The sequence below is a fragment of the Blennius ocellaris genome (genome assembly GCF_963422515.1).
Source record: "Blennius ocellaris genome assembly, chromosome: 23".
Taxonomy (NCBI): domain Eukaryota; kingdom Metazoa; phylum Chordata; class Actinopteri; order Blenniiformes; family Blenniidae; genus Blennius; species Blennius ocellaris.
In genome coordinates, this window is record NC_137672.1 from 8,680,310 (window position 1) to 8,703,060 (window position 22,751).

General features: G+C 44.5%; 1 protein-coding gene across 1 annotated transcript; it reads right to left on the reverse strand.

Moving 5' to 3' along the window:
* Nucleotides 1–116: 116 nt before the first annotated feature.
* On the reverse strand, nt 117–18,036 carry acap1 (ArfGAP with coiled-coil, ankyrin repeat and PH domains 1). Its single transcript, XM_080519468.1, has 23 exons — nt 17,662–18,036; nt 13,893–13,950; nt 12,017–12,136; nt 11,866–11,919; nt 11,652–11,710; nt 10,423–10,606; nt 10,284–10,328; nt 10,098–10,193; nt 8,691–8,765; nt 8,377–8,489; nt 7,593–7,644; nt 7,419–7,519; nt 6,617–6,728; nt 6,302–6,525; nt 6,148–6,217; nt 5,954–6,048; nt 4,209–4,402; nt 3,760–3,810; nt 3,501–3,676; nt 3,068–3,177; nt 2,841–2,951; nt 2,669–2,730; nt 117–740 (listed from the first exon to the last, which is right to left on the reverse strand). The coding sequence occupies exons 1-23, from the start codon at nt 17,712–17,714 to the stop codon at nt 643–645; spliced, it is 2,313 nt and encodes a 770-aa protein (XP_080375594.1). The 5' UTR covers nt 17,715–18,036; the 3' UTR covers nt 117–642.
* Nucleotides 18,037–22,751: the final 4,715 nt, after the last annotated feature.

Consider the following 22,751-nt stretch of genomic DNA (forward strand, 5'->3'; position numbering starts at 1 on the left):
ATAAATTCAGATTTCATGTGAGAGCATCAGGACAGACTGGATGCTGTAGTGACAAAAGCTTATACTGTATTAGTTAATGCTGGACATTTGACGAGCTCTTATAAAAATGACACAAATACATGTGAACATGACGGTTTTATTGTTTGTTTGACCACAATACAAAAATTAAAATGCATAACTTAAAAGAAAATACACAAACATTGTCTCATGTCCTAAAAAAAACAAACAAATTTGAATTCTAGTGAAACATTTCGCTCAACGGTTTTAGAAGAAGCAGAAAAAAAAGGCAAGGGGTTGAACTGGACGATTTTCAGTTAAAGAGAAACAGATTTAAGGGTTTTAATTTGGAAGTTTTGGCAGAGGGACGGCGTTACCCTCTGCTGGACATAAAGTCACCTCATGCTGGGTCTCGTAAAGCCGCTCCAGTGTTTCCACTTAGACACGATTGTTCTGCTCCGCCGTGTTCGCACAAAGAATTCACTGTTTGGATGGTTTATCCCCTCTGAAGTCAACACCAGCTGAGCTGTGACTGAACATGTGGCCCGTCGCCAGAGAGGAAGAGGTGTGTGTGTGTGTGTTGAATACTTTCTATATGTGTATGTCGAGTGTGAAGTGCGTCTTGTTTCGTAACCCTTCTCGGGGTTAAGATTTTGGGTCCGCGCTGCGACGTTTGAGCTTCTCGGGGTTGTTTGAGGCCATGTGTGAAAAGTCTCTGAAAATGTCCTGGTAGGTTTCGTCACCTGAGGCATGAGAAGAAGAGAGAAACAGGAAATGAGTGAATGTCGTGTCAATTTCACAGAAGCAGCGAAACCTCAGGGCAAGCGAAATCAAACTATTAATTCCATTCCATCACACAGCTGATTTTGAAATATAATATCTCATTTGATGTAGGGGTGTCGAACACATTTTAGTTCAGGAGCTGCGTGCAGCTCATTTACCCAAGTTAGTTAAAATAGTGCCCTAATAACCTTGAAATTTAAAGTTTTTCTTCGTTGTGTCGCATTGTTTTCTTTCTACCATTGTGTTGTTTGACACCCCTGATTTAAAAGCTCAATTTTCAGCTACACATTCAGAGCCTGCAGCCTTAAAAAGCGGGAAAACAAAAACACGTGCGAGCTGAACAGATGAACAGAGATCTGGCGTGCACATGCACTTTACCTCGTAGCTCGCAGCGGGTGGCACACTGCACAAGCGGCTCAGGCGTCTCAGAGGGGAGCGGGACAAAGGCACATTGAGTGCGCGGCGGCGGAGACGGACAACGATAAAGCACAGCACGTTAAAGACCGACCAGCAGTTTGTTTCAAGCAGACAAAAAAAAAAAAAACGTGTGTGCGTTCCATTCTTTCATGACCGACAAGGTCACAGAGAAACAGGGGGGGGTGTGAAACATGAGGCCCGCGGGCCAAAACAAAAAAACAAAACAACGTCCCATGGGCGGGATGAGTTTGTGGTGAATGTGTCCACTAGGGGGCAGTAGAGGACATAATGCGACACACCCAGAACTGAACACATGGCCACAGTGCGCTAAGCTGAGAGATCCAGCGGGGAGAACGCTCGCCACACTATTGCTGGCAAAAGCTTTGAAACGTGCAAGACAAGGGCCTCCAGGAATCCTGAGCTCTCAACCAATGAGCTTCTACTGAAGCGTATGAAGAATAAAACACCGCGGCACGACTTAAAAGTACATTATGTGTAGCCCGAACGAAAGAGCGTGATTTAAAAATGCTGTTTTAGGTTTTCTTCTATGTTCCTGAAAGCTCCTTGCTTCTGATCGTTGCAGCTCATCGCCAACCGTCGATTCTAACCGGAGAACAATCATGAAAGAATGGACTCCGCAGCTTGAAATGGCAAAATGCAAAATGTTAACATGGCTAAATGTAAAGCTGCAGATCCCTCGGACCTGGATGACCATATTTACATACCTAAATCCTAAATAAAGAAAATATTCTGTTCACTATTCACAGAATAGTGCTCGAAAATACATCTCGACATAAAGCTCAAGACTGAATTTAGCTTACATCACTGGGATATATAAAAAAAGACAAAGATACACAGTAAAAGCTGTGCGATATAGCCAGCAGTCTGTACATAGTGGATATAAAATATCCAAAATTTATTCAGAATAGGCCTGAAAAGAGCCTATTATATACTCATTTACTCAGTTCAACAGTGGGTTATTGAAAAGACACACGTGAAGCACACATGACGGTACAATACAGTACATCTCGTGGTTTTTAAAGTGCAGGATGATGTGCGTTTGTAATTCAAAGTGCATGTGGCCTCCTAATAACGAGGTCTCAAGACAACGTGTCGTCTGTATTTCCTCGTCTCCGGCCTGTTTCTCATTTATGCCTTTTATACTCATCGTACCCTGTGTTCCAGCGCCTTCCTGTTTCGCAACAATCGGTTTTTACTCTGTGTGTGTGTGTGTGTGTGTGTGTGTGTGTGTGTGTGTGTGTGTGTGTGTGTGTGTGTGTGTGTGTGTGTGTGTGTGTGTGTGTGTGTGTGTGTGTGTGTGTGTGCGTGCGAGTCTAATCATTCTGGCCGCCCAGTGCCCATCCACTTATCTGGTTTTTCAAGGCCTGCAGGCCCTTCCGACTGTGGGCCACCCCACCCCCACCCCCACCCCCGCCCCTCATCCCCCCAGACCCCTTCCCCCCCGAGTGACCTGATTGGCCAAACGCCCCGTCCATCTCCCGCATCTCCTTGTTCATCTTGGCAATGCGCAACCTGGAAGACACAACGGCGACGGTGAGAAGACTCGGATCGCGTTACGACCTCCGCCGTCCCGCCGGCCACTCGGCGGGGCGGCCCAACTGTCGCTTTGGCGAGCAGCTTACAGAGTGACGATGTCGGCGTTGGCGCTGTCCACGGCGATGGTTATCGGATCCTTCTTGTTCTTGTCTTTGGCGTTGTAGTCGGCTCCTCGCTTCAGGAAGAGGCACACCAGTCTGAGGAGAGACGGCGCCGAGAGGCTGTAAACGCGCATCTTAACCAGTACGCTCGTGTGTGTTTGAGCACGTCTTGTTGTTGTTGTTGTTGTTGTTGTTGTTGTTGTTTCCCTCACCCCGTGTGGCCCAGGATGGTGGCGTGGTGCAGCGGCCCCCGTCCGTTGCTGTCCGCCTGGTTGACGTTGGCGCCGTTCTGCAGCAGGAACTCGCAGGCTGCCAGCGCGTTCTGCCACAATAACACTTCAGTTTAAACTTTACAGTTGTTCTTTGTCGTGTCGGGCTGGAGCATCATGGGGGGCCGGTTTTGGCCCACGGGCCTTATGTTTGACACTCCTGGGATAGACTTATGGTATTTTTAAGATACGAAGCATCACTTAAGCCTTAAAACTGCCAAAAGAAACGTTTTTGTCACGAAGGACAAAGCAGACATTGGTCAACACGTTCGTTCAGCCACCTTTTGTTTAAAAAGCAGGGTTTTTTTTTTATTTAAATACTATTTGAAGTTCATGTCTTCGAACCCGACAATAATGGCGGCGTCTCAGTTCTCACCACGGAGACGGCCTGTATCAGCGGCGTGCTCGACTCCTCCGTGGCGTTGACCCAGTTGACGTTGGCGCCGTGGGCCAGAGCGTCGGCCATGACGGGGAAGTTCCGCAGCGCCGCCGAGCGGTACAGCAGCGCCCCGGGGTGGAGGCTGCTCAGGTCCTCCTCCTCCTCCTCCTCGTCTGAGGAGAACAAGTCGACTTAGGGACACGTGTGTGTGTGTGTGTGTGTGTGTGTGTGTGTGTGTGTGTGTGTGTGGCCTCACCGTTGTGGGAGCTCGTATTGTTCTTCTGGTTGAGATCACTGGGGTTTAGCCCTGAGAAGAAAAAAAAACAGGTATGATTACTGCTTTATCCTGCAAACTGCCCCAACAACAGCTCACACACACACACACACACACACACACACACACACACACACACACACACACACACACACACACACACACACACACACACACACACACACACACACACACACACACACACACACACACACACACACACACACACACACACACACACACACACACACACACACACACACACACACACACACACACCTCTCTCCCCTCTAAACCTGTGGGATTATCAACTTTTGCTGCATCACCAAGTTCGGGGATTCTGTGTGTGTTTTGTGTTTTTTGGCAACGTCAGCAGGAACAAGTGATTAACTTCACAACAACGGAGCAACCAGCTGGTTGTGAAGGTTTACCGGTGACCCGGGGCAGAGTGGCTCGGTTGGGTTTGGGTTTGAGCGGCGGGCGCTGCCCGACGCGTTCCTGAGTGCCCGCCCGGTTCCTCCTGGCGCTGGAGCGCCTCAGCGGCGGGTTCCTGCCCGTCTCGGGCAGCTTGTGGATGAACTTCTTCTCCACGTACTTTGATCGGATCCACGACTCCTTGTCTCCTCTGACGGACAAAGAAGAGACATGAGGTGTTTAGCGTGAATGCTGCACGGGAGCGTTTTCCCCCCAACAAAACAGCACAAAAGAGTGGGAACTGACGAAACCTGACATGCGTGAGGCTGCAAAACTGCGCGACTGACTTCACTCCACAACCAGCAACAGTATAAATTGAGGAGGCTTTAAATTTAGTCGATTAACTGAGTTATAACTTCACCAGATAGCCGGCGGAGATGTGAGACGGTAACCAGGTAAAGCAGGTGGATGGATGGTTGGATGAAAAAAGGTCATTTCTTCAGCATGTAATCACAACCATGTTTAAATTAACTGCAGTATTTTTCACAGACTTCTAAATTTAGAAGCAGGTAGATAAAAGAAGTTTCCTCTTTTTAAAATGTAAGGGTCTTTTGGTTGCAAAAAGGCCTCTGCTTTCTACTTTTTAACCTCTTTTCTGAGGGTCTGTATAATTGGTACTCTCTCTAAGTGTAGCATTCCTTTGCTGTGACGGCTAAACACTTAATTGCAGTGCTTTAATTTCATAATTGCAACTTTAGCGTCGATGGCATGACTATATATAAAAAGTTTGGGGGAATTTAAATGTCTCTTTTGCCTCGCGGGTCCTTTGTTTATCATTTTTGGCAATAATGTTTGAGAACATGAGCAAAACAACAAGAGAGGTGATGTTTTCACGTGAGCTCTGACTGGACGTGGCTGAAGCGCGTGCTGCGGGTGACGCTTTGGTCACAATGTTCTACGTCTGTGTCGTATACCTGCGCTACTTCCTGTCTGTCGCCGCGACGACGACAACATAAGAGAAGTGAACAATTTAACCCTGGAAGGAGATGCAGACCGATGATAAATGCACGTGTGACTTTTATTTTTACATCCACCGTCGAACCGACTGTGTTCTCAACATGCAGGGTTCTGGTGTTGCGTGATGATTTTCCCTGTCCGTCCTCATGTGTTTCAGGAATAGTTCAGCTTCATGTAAGCCCTCAATAGTCGCTAGTTACTTGTAACTTTAATGAAAAAGCACTTTGTACCAACATTTTAAGTTCACAGATCTTGTCTGCAACACAGCAGCAGGAGGAAATAAGAAAAATATGCGACTCACGGTGAATAAAGTGTGAAAATAGGCCTCTCAACAGTGTAACACCTCATTTAATTACCTACAACATGCGTTAAGTTGATGGCCTGAGTCATTTTAAAGTTTCTACTGCAGACTGGTGTGGCACCAAACACGTTCCCCACTTCTGTGTAAATGGCATTCATTCAATTTACTTTTATAACATACTGAATAAGAATAATGGAAAAATTAAAGCCGCATATAAAGAAATAGCAGGTACGTCTTCCTTCAACCTCGAAAAATGTGAATTTATCCAACTGTTCCTGGGAAGAGGACGCCATTAATTCATGGGGAATTGCTTCTTTTTTTTTTTTTTTTGCACATGATCTCTCCTGAATTAACAGTTTCTTTCAACTGTTCCTCCTGTGAGTGAACCGATCGGCACGTGTAGAAGCAGCGTCGCTCTGCTTCCACCACTTGTTGGTCGTGTACCTGGGACTGGACGGGTTCGGCTTCTTGATGGTGATTTCATCAATTCGAGCCTCGTAGATCCTGTTGATCACCGAGTTTCCTAATTCACACATCAGCTAAAAAAAAAAAAAAGAAGAGAAAAAAAAGAACTGGTTTCAGTGATTTTTTTTTTTTTTAAGACAAAACAAAAAGAGTGGAGTTGAAGATAAAATTACCTTAATAAGCTCGGGTTCCCAGGAGTCGAGGGTGAGGGAGCGCACTTTCGAGAAATGAACTCCCAAGCTCCTGTCAAACAAAACTACGTGAGGACTGTGTGAGTGTGTGTGTGTGCGCGTTCGTGTGTGTGTGTGTGTGTGTGTGTGTGTGTACCTGTGTATTCCTGAGCATATGATGCAGAGCGTGATGCCCAGATTGATGGAGGCCCAGTCCGGACCGGGTTCCCCGCAGTCGCAGCACTGCTGGTTCCCGGGAATCGCCTGGATCTCCTCCAGCGCCTTGCACTCCGCGTTCTCTTGATCCACGCCTCCTCCTCCTCCTCCACCTCCTCCTCCGCCCAGAAGATTCCCGCTGGACACCGAGCTGCAGCGCTGCCTCTGAGGACACACGACGCGCAAAAACACTGGCATGAAGTTTGTATTTTTTTTTAAGCGTGTTTGTGTGTGTGTGTGTGTGTGTGTTTCTGACCGGGCTTTGTGTGTCCTCTCTGCGCTCCTGAAAGGCGGAGGCAATGCTGTTTTGGACGGCGCTGATCCAAGCCTGCTGCTGCCTTTCTGAGTCTGCCTGCAACAGACAGCACCTACACACACACACACACACACACACACACACACACACACACACACACACACACACACACACACACACACACACACACACACACACACACACACACACACACACACACACACACACACACACACACACACACACACACACACACACACGTCCAAAAATGTTATATTCAAAGTTTATATTCAAATCCAGCTTTTACTCGATTTTCCCTCCATTAGAATATTGGCTCCTAGGAGCTGCATTCACAATCTGCTGTGTCTGTGTGAGCTGGACTGGCTCCGCCCACACATCTTGGGATGAGGAGGAAGCACTTCCTCTCGTGGTGCCATGCGCCAGAGTCAAAGGGAGGAGCCTTGACTAAACCCCCCCGATGACACTATTTCGAGTTTGATTTCTGATTCACACACAGTTTTTAAAAATTGATACAAGCCAGAGTGAGAGAAGACAGACTTTCTTCATTCCAGGTATAGGGACAATTATTACTTTTGAAAAACCAATAAAAAGAGAATTTTGCACAATATAAACTTAATCCTAACCAGAGTTTTGACCCGAAAGCCAATAAAAGCTTCATCAATTTCTCCAATGGGATCTTAAATTCTCTCCCCACTGTGACGCAAGTCCACGAGGTTTGGCGTCGGAGCGAGTTTAGGTCACCGGGAGGTCCCAAAAAGAACAAGGCCGCAGACACACTCACTTGGACGGGGAAACCACCTCGAAGCAGAAGCGCCTCTCGTTCTCCGTGCTGGGCTTCACCGTGCACAGACGCAGGTCCTCCACCACCACCGTGGGCTGCTCCTGGAAGACGGACGCGGTGGACGTCAGAGGCGAGCGTCGCGCGTTTGAGAGGCTTCTTCAAAAAGATATTTACCTTGAACTTCTTCTGATACACCAGCTGGTTTTTTTGTATTGAAAACCAGCGTCTGAAGGTGACAAAAGAGCATGAAAATATAGATGTCAGTTTCGCTACAGCGCAGAAGTGGGTAGGATACGAATGAATGCTGCAATTTCCTTTAAACGACTCAGTTTGAATCAATATAGCATCGTGCCAGATGGTGTCATTGTGAAACTGCTTTCGCACGACAGTGTGAGGAACTATTTTTCACCCTGAGCAACCGTGTGGTCAGTTCTCTTGACACCGAGATGTTCGGCAACAGAAAGCATTTGTCAGGGATTCTCTTTTTTTTTTGTTTGTTTCCGGCTCTGGACACGTTTATGTTTATACTTTGCACTTTATCGTTCCTTGTTGTGGCTCTTCCCGTTTCAGCCGCTCGTCGTCAACATAGAGCCAATTTTAATGAAACCCTCTGGAGTGAAATACAATAAAATGTCTAAAAAAAAAAACATCTCCCATGCATGTTTATTTACATCAAAATGCCTCTGGTTTTGGAAAAGTTTTGCGTTTACACAGCAACGTTTTAAAAATGACGTTTTAATACAAGGCCGCATTTTCAGGAATGAAGCCACACACACGTGAGCAGCGAACAATAAGCTACAAACATTCGTCTGGACAGACGATCAAGTTATTCCAGGTGACTTTCAACTACGAAACTACCAGGTCTCAGGAGAATCTGGACTGGAGGCCGCCATGTTTGTTGTCTTCCACTCGCAGTAGTGCGGGAGAACTATTCACATTATATTCACATTTGTCGTACCTGCTCCAGGTTTTGAAGGCGTTGCTGGCCCTCTTATAAAGATAGCCCTCCATTGCAATCCCGTTGGCCGCGTCGGAGTTGAAATCCATGATGGAGTCGTCGTAGGAGACGTCCTTGAAAGACGCGAGACACAGACAGTCATTGAAACGGCTGGAATAGGAGGAGAAAGGATTTCCAGCCAAGCTTGTTTGGTGGGAACAATACACACTATTTAGCTCTTCTCCTCATCCCACAAATGGGACTTTATTTACAGAGGGAAAAAAAAGAACAATCTTCATCCAAGTCGATACGCGTATAGACTTTCGCATGCCTACCTTTTTCTTGATCGCTGCGTGGCGTTGCTCCATGTCTCTCTTCTCCCGGGCCGAGTTCAGGACAAACTGGGTGTGCTGTCAGTGCATGGATACACACACACATATTAGCCTTCAAAAACTGAATGCGGCTCTCTTTCATGTAACTCTCAACAATCAATAAGAGAAAAAACCAACAGAAGCGTCAAGAGAACTGCTGAGCCATTCATTATTACTGCGGGAACAGCTGATGGCTAAACTAGAAATTCAACTAACTTTTATCAAAGGTTTCGTATCAAACAGTTTTTCAACAAGTCCAACAACACTCAATCCAAAGTGTATTTCCTTAAATCCAGCCTCGGCCCTAAATTTCATCCCGTCTAAAAGTCGAACAGGCTGCCTGGCTTTTCCTATTGTACTGAATTTCTTCAATATATCAGTAATGTTTGTAAGATTTTATGTGCCCGTGGGAGCGTCAAAGTGAGAATCCACGAGCAGAGGAAGTGGTTACCCCGTCCCCCCAATGACATCATCAAGGGAGAAATCTCTGATCCGCCTGTTTGAGCACACATTCACTAAAGTAAGGGACATGACAGACTTTCTTCACATCTGAGGCCTCATACACAGGCTATAGGGATACTTAGAAAACCACTAGTAAGTGAATTTTGGATAATATGGGCCCTTTAAAAAAGATCCAATATTATACATGATTTCATCAAACACTTTCCTATTAAAGGGAGAATCGGCGAATTCACAGTGGGGCGTCACCTCCGCCTACAGGAATGAGCAATTCTTTAATATAAACACGAAGTCAGGCTGAAGAACAAAGCAGGTGATTTCTCCAGCGAGCAGCCAGCCCAGCGTTTCATTCCCACCTCTCGACATTATCTGCTGCATCAGCTCATTTCTCTTTCCTCTCACTTCCTGTCCAGGGAGGAAAAAGCCTCGCCGCCGTTTGAGTCCGGATTCTGCTTCCTCTTTAGATTAATTTCATTTGAACATAAACGCTCTGCGGTGACTCTGCCTGTGATCAACGCTGACCGTGCAGGAAATTTTATTTATTTTTTTTTAAATCCAGCGTCTAACAGTCGTCAAAGAGGAAGTAACACACACACACACACACACACACACACACACACACACACACACACACACACACACACTTGAACATGCGAAACATTTCCTGTTGTTGCTCGTTTCTTCCTGTCACAATGAAAGTGTGATGTCATCTTGTGATTCCTCGAGACGAGGCGGGATGCACAAAGGAAAACACGAGACTTTATGTCTTCCTTTGCTTTTTAAAAAAAATCTAGTCTAACTGCACATTTTCTGACACTTTACAAAGTTTGTTTTTCCTCTCTCCCTCCCCCCAGCTGCTTCAGTTGTGGATATTTTGTGTGTCTGACAACGCCAACTGAAGCGAAGTGTTACCTCTTCGTTCAGTTTCTGCCGATAGCCGTCCAGCTGGGACAGCGACTGGTGGCCTTGCTGGAAGAACTGGGCCTGGGCCTCCATCAGTGACAGCATCTGACCGGGAGACAGAGGACAGCTGATGAATCCGGAGGAAATGCAGACGTCTGTCCAAAACCATGTGAAAAAAAAAAAAAATCCACTCACCGCCATCAGGATGTCCGTCTTTTTCTTGGCTTCGATGACGTTGATCTGAAGCAAAAAAAAAAAAAAAGGAGCCGTGGTTAAAGTGGAGAACGCCGCTGAGCCACATCCAGACGGCGAGCGGCGAGAGACTCGGTTTCACCTCCAGGACGTAGTCCAGGGCCTCGGACCTGAAGGCCTTGCGGGCGTTGAGCAGGGCGCCGTTGGCCTCCTCCATCTCGTGCTGCTTCCCCCGGGGGGCCTGAGCGTTCCGGGACAGCGCCCCCTCCAGGGCCTCGCTGCTGCGCTCAAACTCCTTCCGCACGTCCTTGAACCGACGCACGTCTCTGGAGAGGAAAACGCAGAGGAACAGAGCGAGTTGGCTTTATTCGATTAAAACACTTTAACATTTAGATGTTTCTACTTATATTTCTTAGTAAATGCTGAAAATAGATCATATTCAACTGGAGAACATGAGAAAATAAAAGTGATGAAAAGAAGAAAAGTTGATTTAATTCTGTGGTCCAGTTCACTTGAATGAAATGATTCGGCTAATTTTGGGTTTATATGCACCGTAAATATCATCCAACATTAAGGGATCAATCCCATGATGCTTTGCAAAGATGGATTTGTCGGCTGAAACTATTCAACTTATGTTTGTTTTAACATTTCTGTTGAACAGGACAGCGTTGTTTTCTTAAGCTGTGAGACATGGATGTGTCTAAAAATACATGGTTTCTTTTTCTTTGTGGTCCATTTAACCACAGTCTTCTGTGTGGTACTCATTCATTCATTTATCTATTATTCTTCAGTGTCTAATTATAATACACCATGTAAATTAAAGTTACTTTGACAATAGTGCAGCCCAAACAATGCCACTTCATCAATTATTTGACATACATCCACATGCAAAACATTTGAAACAGATTTAATAAGCTTTTCCTCTCTTTTTTAATATTGTTACACAATATACTGTGCTGAGGTCCATTAATATTGAGATTTCCATTTAGCAGTGACTCACTGTCGGTGGTGACTGGAGGTTAATGGATTAAAACTACGCGCTATTGTTATGTGGTGTTAATCTACGTGGATTAAATAAAGCCCGCACAGTGAAAATAATGACTTTTCCGCACTCCCGCTCATTTTAAGCAACAATCTCAGCGAAGGTAAAACCCCCTCTCGAGGTGAAGCTAATGACGCTTCACTCGCTCTCCCGCGGCTTCCCTCTATCTAATCTGCATAATTGTTCCCATTAAGAGGAGTCGACGGATTGCGAGCGGAGGCTGACGGTGCGCAGGCCTGCAGGGAGTGTGAGGCAGCGTGATGACGACAGCCGAGCTGCCAAAGGATCAGATTAACACAAACAGGAAGCTGAAAGTAAAACGCACTCACTCCTTCACAAAGGTCTGCAGCTTGGTCTTGACCGACTTCTGCGTGGTCTCGATCACCTCCTGAAAGGAGACACAATCTCTCACAGCGTCTCACGGGTCGGCTGCTGAACGGCGAATACGAGGTGTTTTTTGTTGTTGTTGTCGTTTTGTTTTTTTTATTTGACCACACGAACGTTGCGACAAGGAAGTCGGCGTACAGACGGAGACGCACTCACCCCCTGAGTCTCCAAGATGACGGACAGCTTCTTGGAGAACGTCTCCAAGCATTCCTGCACAAGAAATCGGGGGTTGGGGGGGGGGGAAATACCAGCAGAGATAAGACGAGTGTATAAATAAGTCCCCGGCATGTCAGTGCGCTCTCCTCACCGCCATCATCTTGTCCCCGGAGCAGTGGGGTCCGAGATCCCGCAGCCCGTTCACGAAGCTCTTGCTGGTCTGGCAGTAGACCCGGCCCGCCTCCAGCATGGCCTGGCACTGTTTCACCAGCTGCACCACAAAAATCAAGCATTTAACATACAACTAGTAAAGTTGATTAAATAGATTAAGTAATATCCGGGGTGTAGTTGTACAGATGATAGGAAACGGTCGTGACTCAGAAGCTTCATCTCTGTTTGATAAGCTGAATAACAAAAGTGCCACACATAAATAACACTGATAACCTTAGTTCAGCATAAAAGCCTCATTTCAGCGCAAAGGAAGTGAGTGTGGTAAAGCTACGGTCCTAAGAAGAAGTGACATGCCGTGTTCGTTCATACATGTAAACAACCCGTGGTTCTGCAGCCACCTTTTGTCACGTTAAATAAACATTTGATCTTCATTTGCATTCCACGCTGATTTTCAAAACTGGTCTAATCTCCAGGCGAAAAAAGGTAAAACAGCTAAAACAGCCAGAATAGCTCCCTAAGAATGGATATTACTCCAGAAAATAATAATTATTCCAAAGAATACAGGAAAAATAGTCAAATTAAAAGTAAATCAAATGAAGATTAGCCTTGTTTTTAGGGAAAGAAAAAGGGGGGGGGGGGGGGGGGGGGACACTAAAATGAAGACAAAATAGCTAATATAGCTAAAACCGCAAGGATAAAAAGCTAAAGCCAATCTAAAAAAAAAAAAGGAAAACGCCACAAAAACTAAAAATGTAATAATGTATACACTTCATGAATGAAACCTGCACATGTTTTTATTCTTCATTCCAGGTTATTCACAAGTGTTGCAGCTCCAGAAACATTTTATTTAGAGGAAAAATTGCAAACGGCTCTTTTGGCCATGAAGGTTGCAGACTATTTATTGTGGTTGTTAAAAGGATTAACTTTTTTTTATGATATTATAGACAATTTTCACATTATTGGTTTCTCCAGAGCCCATTCTGTTTTTATCAGGTGCTGGTGGAGGCCAAACATGGAGCAAATAAAATAACCTGAAGAGAGTCGCTGCAGATGTCCTACACTTCGTCCAGCTCAGTGTTGCAGTGAGGTTACGAGACTAAAACAATGAAAGTCAGGCTACAACTGAAATATAACTCTAAGACTTACTGACACACCTGTTGCCATCAAACATGGTGCAATTCCAGCCAAATGTTACCCAACTTTATTTTCCAGTCTGTCTGAAATTGAGCGTGTCGCAGCCATGTGGCGTGGCAATGACACAGAAAATATAAATGGATTATACTTTTCATCCAGCTTCTTTCAAGCAACAATAAAGAAAAGGAAAAAAAAAATCCCTTTCATGCCATCTGGGCCATTTCTCTCTCTCACTTTTTTGAGACATTTGCTCAAGGGCACATGCACAAAGCAGATAAACCCAGTCAGTCCAGTTTTGTCCCCCCCCCCCACTATGTCTCTCTGCCACTGACATAAATCAGTCCAGGTGTGGTTTTTGCGGGGTGTTACAAATGGCAGAAAGTGGATCGGCAGACTCAGACATCATGGGAACGCGACGGTTTCATGTTCAGGAAGCGTTTGGCGGAGGCGTTGAACCACGGCGTGTATGAACGCGAGCGCACAAAGGAGAACAGACGGGGCCGTTGTGTTGAAGCAGAACAAGGTGGCGGGGGCAACGTGATGGGGAAGCAGCACCTGCGGCTACTTCCCGATCGCCGTCAGGTGCAAAACACCTCAAAACACCAACGGTACGTCTCACTTCGTGAGAGTCTCATGTGAGAGAACCCATCGTCTGGTTGAGTGGGCGTGTGCTTTGTTTGAAGAGAAGGAAACGTTTTCAGACGGCCTCGCTCTCGTCCTACCTTTTCCAGCCGCGTCTCCAGTTCACTCACGTCGTTTTGGACGACTTCGATGTCGGCTCTGGAAGAGACACACAAACAGAGACACGAATCACAAGGCAAGAATCACAAAGTGCTTCAGGTAAAAGTTGCAATGCGTGCAAATCTATTGCATTCATTCCCTCAAATGTGACAACAACGCATCAGACAGCAGAATAAGTTGTTTGGAACTGACAAGAAAAGACTCAATGCACGTCACTGAGCTCCTGCAGCTCATCCCACAAATGCACCTTCATGCATTTGGTTCGGAGCGATTTGTAAAAGAGCTGCAGGCTGCAGCTGCTTTCACACTTCCTCAGCTCAAACCCACATTCCAACAATCATCTGTGTTGATCAACTGTGTTGATCACGTCACTTCTGCAAGATCAGATCAATGAAATCAACATTTAATGACGTGACGATGAAGCCAAAGGCTGAACCAACAGAAACAGACAGGCGAGGTCATCGTATATCCTGATAGCTTTTAAGAAATTGATGACAAACTGTCACAAACCTGTATTTAACGCCACTTTAGCAGAATATTAAGCTATCAAGGTTGCTTCACCATAAAAAAAAAAAGTAAAATACCATGAAACACAAGTTTAAAATACACATTGACACATTATTCAAAAGGTCATATGAGTCGTTTGGTTTATTCCTAATATGAATGATCTAATAACAAAGAAAAAAATCTACCAAAATTAAAATAAAAACTTCTTGCAGCATATAAATACTGAAGGAGGTTTGAATTTAAAAGCTCTATAGTTCTTCCAAGTTTTTTATTTGTTGCAGAGCATTTGTATACATTTCTACACTTCAGTATCCACGGGACACATATGAACAACAGATGGAATATTTCATCACATTCTTGCTGTTTGACACCGAGTAAATCATCCACACATTTTTTTTCAGCGCCGTGCGTCTCGTTCCCGCCGGTACGTCACCGCGGCCGTGAACGGTTGCGCTTATTTTAGGATCGTTGAGAAATTCTGCGAGATTTGTAAAAGCATTCCTGAGGCTTTGGAACAAAAGCCGACCTGCAACATGCACCGCCAACTAAAAGCGTTGCGAGTCGCGAGAGCAGTCCGACCGATCGTGTTGTGCTTTTGGGGACAAGTCGGCACTTTGGCGCCTCTATCTCTTTCCTCCTACCGCAGCGAAAAGCCGTGTGGTTTCCGCTGCCTTCCACCGACAGTACAGAAATACGGAGAGACAAGAGGCCGAGGCAGAAGAGAAAGAGGGTCGTCTGAGAACAGACAGTAACTGTTTGTGTTTGCCAGCGTGGGGAGGCCTCGACCAAAGTCTGAGGTCACGAACTCCTGAAATCAGACTAAATGCTGGAGCCAAAAGAGGAGACAGGCGGAGGAGGAGGAGGAGGAGGAGAAAGGAGTGTGAAAACAAGAGGTACAAAGGAGGCCTCAGTGGGAGGGAAGCTGAACGGTCGGTTCAGCCGAGAGACGGATCCCTTCCCCTGCGACCAGGAAGGCAGAACGAAGACAAGAGCTGAAGCTGAAGTTTTTCCGCCGCGGTTCTACCCGCAGAGAACAGGCTTCCTGTCTCCTGTTGATCACCTCGGCACATCTCGCCTCACTTCCTGTTGCCCCTCCCGCATCGCCGTCGCCTGAGCAACAGGATGTCGCGAGTTTTGCGCGGCAATCGCAACCCGTCGACGCAATTCTACCCCCCCTCCTCCCCCTTGTCCTGCTCCGCGATTCAAAACTTCCCTCTCTCTCCTTTTTCCTTCCCTTGACGTGAGGCGTCGCCACGGCGACTGCGGCAGGCTCAAACTTTCCACCGCCGGCCAAAGAAACCTCAAGACTGGCAGCACGCGGCGACGGGAGTGAAGAGGCCAGGCAGACACTCAGGATTAGAATATGTCAAATCAGCTGGAAGGGACGACGGCAGTCAGTGTGCGTCAGGCGAGATGCCAGGAACTGTCGGGGGCACACCCAAGTCCTGCCGAGCTCTCGCTCCCTCCGCTTGCAAAACCGACGGCGAGGCGCTTCCCTCTCCACCAGATGCTGACGTCGAAAGCAGATTAATTGAAGCGCGTCGCCTCCGCGCAGCAGGACCACCGTGACGGCTTGTAGTTTTAGGAAGCGCCAGTGAGCGTCCAAGAAGCTAAACGGGTTCAATTGACCCGAACGGACTCCTTTGGTTCAAATATATACCATGACTCATCAAAACAGATGGGGAGACGCCATGAATAAAGACTTGTGAGACGTTAGCACGTGTTTGAGAAGTCGAGATAAAGCAGCTGAAGTATTCCAGGGTCATACCAGTTCACTGTGTGAAATACTTTGTACTCAACCAACAAAGTACTTGATTAGAGGAAGACAAATGTCAGGGTTTTTTTGTTTTTTTCCCCCACAAACTTTGTATGTTAATACTGAATAGCAGATGAATTGTATCAATGACAGTTAATGTAAAAACCAAGTTATCCTCGATGCAAAGGAGGCAGAAGGTTTGAGTTTGCCGAACGTTGTGAGATAGGGCCGCCACGGCGTTGAAGGTTAAAGCTACGCTACATAGCAGGAGACAACTGGGGCTGGCGTTGTGGTGAAATATGTCGGGTATATGTGTCGGGGTGATGGCGGTCTTGTGGTCGGGACTGCTGCATTTCCGTAAACGGTTCGACGCTCTCAAGAGTCCCGTAGGCAAGAATGGGAACTTCCCGTGATGCAGTGTCAACATGTCCAATCCAGCTTTAAAGTCTTGATAATCTCATCAGACTATAAGGAGCATAAACTGGCTCAGAACGGGAGGGAATTGAATATTAGTGATGAAAATGATAGAACGCAAATAGCTGGTATAAATGTGTGGAGTTAGGGTGGAGATAATGTTGCCAAACTGTTGTGATGAAATTGGTTGAGTAAAAGTGGTGATGATGACAATTGAGGAACACGCACTATAAAAAAAAAAAAAAAAAAAAATGGTACTGACTGTGGTTTTGCAGTTACAGGCAAATGTGAAGTGATTCAGGGTGATTTATAAGAGCTTGGAAATATTTTAGGCATGCAGATGAACATAAGAGGCCCGAGAATGGCTCCTTGAGGAACTCCACATGTACATTTTGTTCACATTGCTTCGTAACTGCGTAGAAATGTAACATTCGCACAGTGCTAGACAAGCTGATTGTTCACCTTCAATGTAAAACCTGTTTATACATGAAGCAGCTTGGGAATCCAAATAATTCAGAATTTGGTTTTCGGGCCTAATTCTCTTCTATTCAGATTAGAAAACCGTTACAAAGCTTGTTTGGATTACAATGTAGTGGGCACAGTGCTGGGAATCGAACCAATGACCTTTCCATCACAGCAATCCAGAACTCTGCATGTTGCCTTTAAATTGCATTCTGGGTAAAAGTCTGGCCTTCTCACTCGTGGAATGACAGATACTCAGATTACTGTAATCAAGTTTTGAGAAACTTTTTCGATTCGAAATGTTGAATCGACTTTTAAAAACCATATGTTGCTTTAGTCTACGTTTGTTTATATACACGCAATTAAGTAACTTTAAATACTTTGCCGTTATTTAAAAAATGTAGATTAAACTTTCTGAGAAAAGTATTTGAGGTTTTTTTTTATGGTAATCCGATGTAATTCAATAACTGGCTGCACTTAAACGCACTGTAAGAACTTCTTCCAAAAAATATCCTTATTAAAACGTGAATCACCGGAGGGTTTCTATGTCGTGCGTAATTGTCGAGCCATTCTTTTCACCGTGCGTAATGGAAAACAGGTGAAACTCTTACCTGAAGCGTGGGGAGTCCTTCAGACACTCCTCAAAGTCCAGCTTCACTGTCATCCCTGCGTTTAGAATCTCCAAATCACACAAAAACAGACTCTTCCTTCCTTCCTTCCCTCGCTGGCTCCTGGAGGACACTGACCGTCAATCTTCTCGGTCTCAAGACTCCACGGCGGCAGCTTTGCGCATTGTTCGCTTTGTTTTTGGGTCCTTCCTTCTTTCTTTTTTTAAGAAGTAGGAACTTTGTATTCCTCTCAATCGTCGTCTTCTTCTTCTTCTTGTCACCACTGCTACATGAAAAGAAGCGACGTTTGCTGCGTTATTGTCATCTTAATATCTCCAGATCTCCAGATGAGCGTTGCGCCTGGGTGCGATGCGTCGCGCAGTCTCTCTCTCTCTCTCTCTCTCTCTCTCTCTGTCGCTCTCTTCTCGTTCTCTCTAAAGTCCAACCCTCTCATCTCAACATTTCCGGGTTTATTACTCATGGCAAATTGTGGTCTTGCAGGAGGAAACTGCAGAAAATGAGAGGTTGAACTAAACTGTTTCTTCACCAGCCCTATCGGGTTGCATCATGCAGCGCATTTTCTTTTCAAAATAAAAAGGGTCTCTAATCTCACTCTGCAACTTCATATTATAACTACATGTGCAAGCTCTCTCTCTCTCTCTCTCTCTCTCTCTCTCTCTCTCTCTCTCTCTCTCTCTCTCTCTCTCTCTCTCGCTCTCTCTCTCTCTCTCTCGTTGTAAATCCACTGAGACGTGGAGATAAACTGGGTGTGTTTTCTTGTCTGGCAACCTTGTCAGTGCTTTTTTTTTTTGGTTTGTTTGTTGTGATGTAATGAAACCTGCTTCCAGGTAAAGGTTCCCACTGCCTCTGCACACACTGGCTGCCAGCAAAAATACAAAACGAAGCAAGTGAAGTCATGCACGTGTGTACACAGTGATAATTATGGGAGCCTGACTCAGCATTATGTAATTATGTTTAAATGTGTCACCATCCAGGCGAAATTGTGCAATTAAAATGTTTAGTCAGAAAAAAAACTCTTTAAAATGTGGATGGATTGAATCAGAATGCACATTTGAGAGAAGTCAATACGATCTTAACCTCAAGATAGATGAATGCGGTTTAAAATGTCTGATCTTAATGCAAATCCCTGCTAAATTTAAACTTCAAATGTAGTGTAGTTCTCCTCACACTTGAATATTGTCAGTATGGTGTCGTTTTCATGTTGGGCCACAAGTCGGTGCTGTTGTTGGGTTAAACAACATAAACAACTAGAACATTCCTGAGGACATTTGTGTGCCTGCCTCTCTTTTGAGCTCAGCGTCTCCATGGCAACCGACGCTGATCCTCCACGAGGTGCCGTTTCCAGCCGTCTACACCGAGACCGAGTTGGGGCATTTTCACAAAGTTGCGCTGTCAGATGTCAGAGCGCCACTATTGAAAGTTTTCCATTTTCACTTGAAAACTTGTCTTGTAAAGACATGCACTAATATTGACCTAAGACTTTTTCTATCTATATAATTATACCTTTTTTTTTTTTCTCACCAACTCGAGTTTGTCTCCAAAATATTCCAGCATCCGCTGTTTTGCGTGTTAAATTCTTTGTGTTCTGTTTTGTAAGGGGAGAAAGTCTTTGGGTGTCAAGCAAAAGACACAGATGTTTGCTTTCCAGTTGCTGTCGGTCTTAAATTGTATTATTCATGTCTGAATAAATTGTCCAACAAAGATAGAGGTATAGTGGGAGAAGGCAAATTGGATATTGGTGTGTGTTTTCTGCAACATTTGAGGGCATTTCGACCAGAAACAGACATTATATTGACATAAGAATAAACCAAAACGTGAGATAATTGACCTCTGTGGGTCAAAAATATATCAGACAACTAAAGAAACTAAACAGTTATTACATAAAAGCCTTTATTTACGAAGTCAAAGCTGATCATGACAGTACACCAAAAATGACAACACATTTATTGAAGTATAATGCCAACCAGGTCAGAATCATAGCATTAAAATACAATACCAGAATGCATTAACTTATTCTGGACAACTAATATAAAAATTCTACAAACGATAAAATTGCCTTAGAACATAAAAACAAAAACAAAAAATCTTAGCAAATTAGTCAAGCAACGAAATACAAAGATCCAGAATGAAAAAAGCTGACTTTATGAATGCAGCTTATGAAGTTTAAACCTCATTCAATGAAAACGATGTCACACAAAGTGATTTCCTGTGTGATTAAAAATCTGCCTCACTGCTATTAAGCTTTGCAGGTTCAGTCACGTTTATATTTTCCTGTGGGCATAGCACAGCTTTCATAAGTCACTTGTCCCACACACACAAAAAAAAAAAAGACCAAACAACATGTTGGGCAACATTAAAGGCGCAAATTGCCCCTTTGTTATTATTGTACCACATACTGGTATCTATCTATCTATCTATCTATCTATCTATCTATCTATCTATCTATCTATCTATCTATCTCTCTCTCTCTCTCTCTCTCTCTCTCTCTATCTATCTATCTATCTATCTATCTATCTATCTATCTATCTATCAGTGGGTTTGGCGCCATCTGCCGCCCGATTATAGCCATTACAGGGTCACTGACACTGTTTTGTGACGTTTTCTTTCTTCACATTTATGTAATTCAGTTCAGAAAGAATATTTCCCCCCAGAAAGCCCCCCCATCCCATCCCTGTTTGAGTTTCAAATGAAGCAGCTTCATTCTCTCCGGGAAATGTTCAGATATTTTCCCCCCCAGGCGTCACGGAAAGGGCGCATTGAGGTTTGTTGTTGCTATGTTGCTTCATCAAAAATAAATAATCCGGGGATCATCCCTCGAGACAAAGACGTTTGTAACGACATGTGTTGTCTCATTCAACAAAGTCCTGTGGTATATTATACTGATTTAAAAAACAACAACAAAAACAGGTGTTAAGAGATCATTTAAACACGATTTAAAGAAAAAAAAAAAGAATAAAGCCGGAAGCTTCATTTACTGCCACGAAAACAGGCTTTATTGTTTCATTCACTTGCCGCAGCTTTCTGTTTCTGGGCTCAAAACCATAATCCGCCTGTCCGTCACTCCAAAAGCGCACTAGGGCGTGAAAGTGCGCGGAAACCCGCGTGTGCGTAAAAAAAATAAAAGGCGCACATGCAGCGCGCGCAGCGCCTCCCGGGACACTGACTCAGTTTGAGAAAAAAAAACATGTGACGGTTTCGGTAAAACAAACTTGGCTCCTCGACAGGTTATTTGTGTGTGACAGGAGATCCCCTACGCTTCTGCCCAAGAACCAAACCACACGGCGCACAGCGCATCACATCCAGGGCGATTTCCAGAGTAAAAGGCTTGGCTGGCATCAAATCATGTTTATAATAATAATAATAATAATAATGATAATAATAATAATGGGGCTGACCATTATAAACCCTGCTCACATAACAATGTTAAATCCAAATTCAAAACTGATTTCACAGACCTGTAATTATGTTAAAATATCTCTTTCCAACCTCTACTAAGTGTGTATAAGAGGAGGCTATGCAACTAGACTGATAGTATAACTTCAGTCACATTTACATTCACCGTACCTATATGGGTCATTTAGTCTGCAATAGCCTAAATTAGACGTTTTCAGGTCTCATAACACTTTTATGTGACTTTCCAAAACACATTCGACCTTTAAAATGAGGCTAACGCGGCTTCTAAAGTTTCATATATACAGTAGTTTTGAAATCTGTACAGAAACTGGATCTTCAGTTGTATTTGTGAAGTTTCAATCACATTTCTGTATATTTTCAGCAGCTTTTATACGTGATTTTAGTGTTTTCATCCTTCCTTTTCAGCATTTTTCTGACAATTTTGACATTTTAGAATAGAAAAGAATAGAATAGTATAGACTTTGTTAATCTCAGAGGGTTTTCCCTCCTGTGTTGACCTGAGGACAGACTGGATGCTGGAGTAAATCACAATGTGTTACTAAAATGTGAGCAGGACACAACAACCTTGTTGTGGTTGGATGTCTTCACAGAAATCCCTGAGCCATGATACGTGGTCGTCTTTGGGATGAAATCAAAACAGTAACTGTGTTCAGTAAATTAAAAGATTTAACAATGTATCTCTATATTTCAATGGTATCTTGAAAAATTAATTTAAAAAAAATAACAACACATGATCAGAAGCTTTATATTAGAGATGTTAAACATGTGGCCTGTGGACCAAAACTGACCCGTCGGAGAGTTTATCTGGCAATATAGCAACAATGACCCCACACATCAAAAACATCTTGTTTTTATCAGAAAAGCCATGTACTGAGGGTAAGTTTACTTCAATTCAACTTTATTTAAACAGCAACAAATACAACACAGTCAGTTCAAGGGACATTCATCATGTTTTGTAGGAATGTGTAAATTCTTTTTAAAAAGGCCATTAAATGTGAACATTTTTCCCAATCTACCTGATTTTGGGGTATTTAATAGTTGGCATGTGCTTATTTTAGCGGCCCCATTTGAAGACCTGAGCGACTTCGACTAAACCATCTGCTAAATGAAGCTTGTTGAGACTGAATTGTTACTCAAAAAAAAAAAAAAGAACGCTTTGATTTGTGAGGACCTTCACTTTATAACCCAATTATTATTATTTGCTCTGTATCTTTAGGCCACGGTGACCTGGTACAGGCAGATTTGCTGCACTCAATTCAGAATAACTGAAAGAAGAAAAAAATACCCTGACCTACAAACAGCTTTGATGAGATAACCAGTGCTTGTATTGGCACACGTTTGTTAAAGAAACATGGAGTGAAAAAAATGTGACTGATATCTGCGGGGCCACCTGTTATTTTGCTTTTACTGTGAAGGCAGCGTGCGGTTTGTGCGTGTGCGCTCTTCTCGACGCGCCTTGACGCGCGTCTCTCTCTCTCTCTCGCTCTCTCTCTCTCTCAATCCGCCTTGACGCCCCCCCCCCTCTCTCTCTCTCTCTCAATCCGCCTTGACGCTCCCCTCTCTCTCTCTCTCTCTCTCTCCAGCTTGACGCGCCTCCCTCGACGCGCCTTGACGCGCGTCTCTCTCTCTCTCTCTCTCTCTCTCTCTCTCTCTCTCTC